Source organism: Sphaeroforma arctica (genome assembly GCF_001186125.1).
Source record: "Sphaeroforma arctica JP610 unplaced genomic scaffold supercont1.578, whole genome shotgun sequence".
Lineage (NCBI taxonomy): Eukaryota > Ichthyosporea > Ichthyophonida > Sphaeroforma > Sphaeroforma arctica.
Window position 1 is genome coordinate 32,088 of NW_014039980.1, and position 4,071 is coordinate 36,158.

The following is a 4,071-nucleotide window of genomic DNA, read 5'->3' on the forward strand; positions in this document are numbered from 1 at the left end:
TATATGTGTGTGTGTGTGTATGTATATATATATTATGTATAACCATTACTTCAACTGCTTCCCTAGCTTACTTTGTGCTTGAATTGAATTTTGGCACTCAACAGCTAGGATTGTAACGAACAGAACTATTATTGTAGGTTAGGGCTGCAATACTTCAAAACTTACCGTGAGTTATTTCGATTTGACACAGAGGGCAGGTTTGCTTGATATGCTTTGTCCATCGAAGGATACAACTCAGACTGAAATAAGCAAGGCGGGAAATAAATTGAAGCACATCCATTACTTTGTATTTGAACTTCAGCAATAGTTTTAAAAATAAGATAAATACATTGGCAGTTTAAGAAATATCGTTCAAAATTTCAAACATGTATGGTGTTACTTTCGAATACATTGAAATTAAACTCACCAGAAGTTGTGGCAACAGGCGTCGACGAAACAGGAGTTATCGTCCGAAATACTGTCAAAGCAGATCGAACATGACTGTACTTCGTAGTTGGTGGCGGTATCACCTGGAGATAGTTCTCTAGAATCGTTATTGAGCTGATCATTCACAGACATGCTATATATACTTTTGAGAAATAGATTCAGTAGCAAACACAGATTAGTCGTGAGAATAGCGTCACCTAGTCCTTTCTGGCTTATGATATAGCTGCGTATCCGATAAAGATATGCTAACTTCTCTGGTTAGCGCTACCATTGATTCCTCGTCTTTGTTCATTGATGTCTCGTATGTCACTCTAGCGAAGTGAATGCATAGCCGCGGATAATATACTAGATATTTTTTTCTTCAAAATTATAAAAATAAAGCATAGCGTTTACTACTTCTAAAAGAGGCGCAACCTAACAACCTCTGAAGGCTCTGAACGGTATACAGATCGACCACAAAAACTCATGCGAAATACGTATTTTCTATTGGCTTATATTAATAGTGATGACCTCGAAATTCGTCAGTTTAATATTTAGTTTCTGTTTAGTTGTATTATTTTTTATGCTTTTTATTTTCCTTATTTGTATTTCATAAAGTGCTTGACTCTCTCTGTGTATGTATGTAGTTATTGTAGTACATAGTACATTTCTGTGGCCTGTTCAAAGTTGCCAGTGTTGTGAGCCCTGGCTGCCTGCTGGCAGTTGGCACGCATTTTATTTATGTGGGACTTGCCATTCGCCACCCGGCCGCTTTTACCTTTCTCATACTGCTAGCACTGTTTGTGGGCTCTTTGTGGGCTCTTTGTGGGCTCCCGCTCATCCGAGGGGAGTGGAACAACGACCAATATAAAATCATAAGAGACGTCAGTGAGGTACATATTCCTTGGCGCCACGGCGCCACCTATCCAATCATACATCGTGATTACTGTGTGTTGCTACAGGTGACGAGCCGATTAACCTGAAAGGCTGAAACTGGATCCGACTCTCGGAGATTCAGATGATAGTTCTGATCACTGTGTGTGCTGCATGTAGTCCTAAATTCGAAAGAAAGTAACCGAATGTTTTCCTGAATTTTTACTTATACTCTTCTTTATAATATACATAGCCTGTTCAATTTAGGAGCTACTTGTTTATCATCAAGTATCTGTAATGGTCAAACCTATCGGTCACTATACAGCTATCATTCGAGTATCAGGGCCTGCATTGAATATAGAACTGGTGCATCGTTGGATTGTTGACTACGTGAGCATTGCCCTGTCGACAAATCAATATATTGCAATCATCTCGCACTATGACCGTGAGCAGATTCAAACGTGCAAATCGACGTACTGAGGACGACGATAGGTAATTCTTAATAAGAGGGAAATGTATAATATGTTGATTCAGTACAACTTAATATAGATTAGCAACTAGCCCTTTGACGTCTACTCTATTTTAGACATCACTACAGAACCGTATAAAGCTGCAGTAGTACAAATCCACTCGAAGAATAATCGGCGTATTGTGAGTAATGATTCAGAACTAGGTGGAATAGCCATCCAACAGTGCTATAGAAACTTCGGAAAAGTGTGTGTGCCTATATCTATACAACATCCCCACACACACACACACACTACTGTTATAACGGTCATCGAGAGTGTATTGATATCTACGAAACTCATCCGTGATAAGCTAATGCATTAAATAGTGAGGCCCTAGGCTGCTGGACAGAGCCAATCTACAACACCAAAAAAGAGTATAGACAACATACAGATACGAATATACGCAACGATATTTTCGCTGATTTGTATTATAGCTTTTGACTGCAAGGGTATGGTTCGCCGTTTAGATACGTAGACATTCACCTACTCAGGTGCGCTAGTACGGGTCAAGAGACGCGGTGAGCGTAGATTTTAGTGTACTGGAAAACATGATGTACATTTGGGTCTTAGACGTGTTACAACGAGATACTGTCAGACGCGAACATCCGAGAGATTACTCGCAGTGTTTCTTCTCGAGACGTTTCACTTCCACAACGCCATTTTCATGTGCTGCTGTATGCCCTTCACCCAATATCTACAAGACTTCTCCGGATGACTTCATATCAATCAATGCTTATTTCAGCGTGCGTTGCCAAGTACATATGGGTTACCAGCTGATTCTACTACCCTGTCTGCACAGCTAGGCTCTGTTCGCCTGTTTGCTTAAGCTACCACGCGCCACATACTAGTGTCAATTAACCGCCAGCTCAATGTGCTGAAGTAATAGGCGACATACGTCGCACTAGTGTACGGGTTGAAACTGTCTTGCAGTCTCTTCCACGATATGTGTGCACTCTCACATGAGTCTCGCTCAAACCTGCAGTTCTTTCGACTGCGTCATGCGTGACAGGGCATCGCCCTGACATTCAAGTAGCTCCACTTCCATGCGCTATTGCTGGACTTTCACATCAGCTGTCTTATCACTGCCACTGTGAGACGCTTGAAGCCACACACCGCACTCGTACATGACTATAAAAGGCCTATAGCCTCTTCCAAGACGTGTGTGCACTGTGTAAGTATACCGTCCAGTCATGCAAAAGTCCAGCAGACAATCATCCTGACATCCAAGCGTCTGCCCTTTCCAGCACTATTACTAGTACTCGAATGCCTTCATCTCTACCACTGCGGCATGCAAGGTCAGGTGCTATGCTTGGTCCGCATCGATTATCTAGCATCTGTATGGGCGGTACGCATTGTTCGACCCTTGATGCCACACAGTTGACACCGTTCCGAAGTCAAGCGTGTCCAATCAGTCACTCTATAGGTGCACGGATGTGTTCTTCGAGCCTCTCGCTAAAGCTGTATGCTGAACAGCTAGATAGCAGAGCGTGGTCCAGTAGACCCCTCCCGTCGCTGTGAAACGTCGAGAAAACTCGCAGTCGGTCTCAGTTCCGCGGCTTACCGCACTCGCACGCGAAACAGAATGCCTTGGTGCATGTCAACACACTCCCAGTGCACGGGCGAGGTTGATATCCCCTATCCTTCCGGTTCGGTACCTTCGCGTTCTCACTGCTGAGGGATTTCTTCCGGGATAGTTTGTTCCGATCAATGGTTGCAGTTGCCTTCTTCCTGTGTGTTGGTTCTGCAGTGTGTCTAACTGCTGTGCCATCTTCTTCACAGCCACTGCTCCGCCCACCCGCACTGTCAATGTCGCTCCCACTACCACTACTACTCGTGTCAGCACCACTGTACTTCTTGCGTTTAAGTTTCTGCACCGTTTTCTGATAGGACCTAGACTCCTTGTACTGGGGGTCAGTGGTGTGTTCGTAGAAGCTGCCCAGGCCCATAGTCGGCTCAGACCGCAACGTTCCCTTATCTTCCACTACTTTCATCGTGGACAGATCGAGGATGTCACTGCGATCGTCATCGGTCTCATACTGTATTGAATAGCATTGATAATGGTGTGTGGGTCTGAGAATCACTCAATATAGTATGCATTTACACGGTATCACCTAGTATGGCTCATACGTCGCATAAAATGAACGATTGCCCAGGGGAAATCTAGTACGCTATGGTTAAAAAATCTGTACATCTAACCACCATCCATTTCAAAATGAAGAAAGTCTAATGAGATTCATGAGTGAGAGCCGCTACGCAGTTGATACAGGAGCAATGATGTGTGTTC

The 4,071-nt window shown here is 43.6% G+C and overlaps 2 protein-coding genes across 2 annotated transcripts in view; both read right to left on the reverse strand.

The window, feature by feature from the left end:
• The window catches only part of SARC_07367 (hypothetical protein), a 2,784-nt gene extending 2,022 nt beyond the window's left edge, over nt 1-762 (reverse strand). The window contains exons 1-2 of the mRNA XM_014298700.1: nt 407-762; nt 166-239 (exon numbers count right to left, since the gene is read on the reverse strand). Of these exons, the coding sequence (XP_014154175.1) occupies nt 166-239; nt 407-558 (226 nt within the window). The 5' untranslated portion in view covers nt 559-762. The remainder of the gene's footprint in view (nt 1-165; nt 240-406) is intronic.
• Nucleotides 763-2,289: 1,527 nt separating this feature from the next.
• SARC_07368 (hypothetical protein) lies at nt 2,290-3,778 on the reverse strand (the record flags this gene model as incomplete). The annotated part of the gene is made up of 1 exon (XM_014298701.1): nt 2,290-3,778. One exon carries the CDS (start codon nt 3,776-3,778, stop codon nt 3,332-3,334), a length of 447 nt encoding a protein of 148 aa, XP_014154176.1. The 3' UTR covers nt 2,290-3,331.
• Nucleotides 3,779-4,071: the final 293 nt, after the last annotated feature.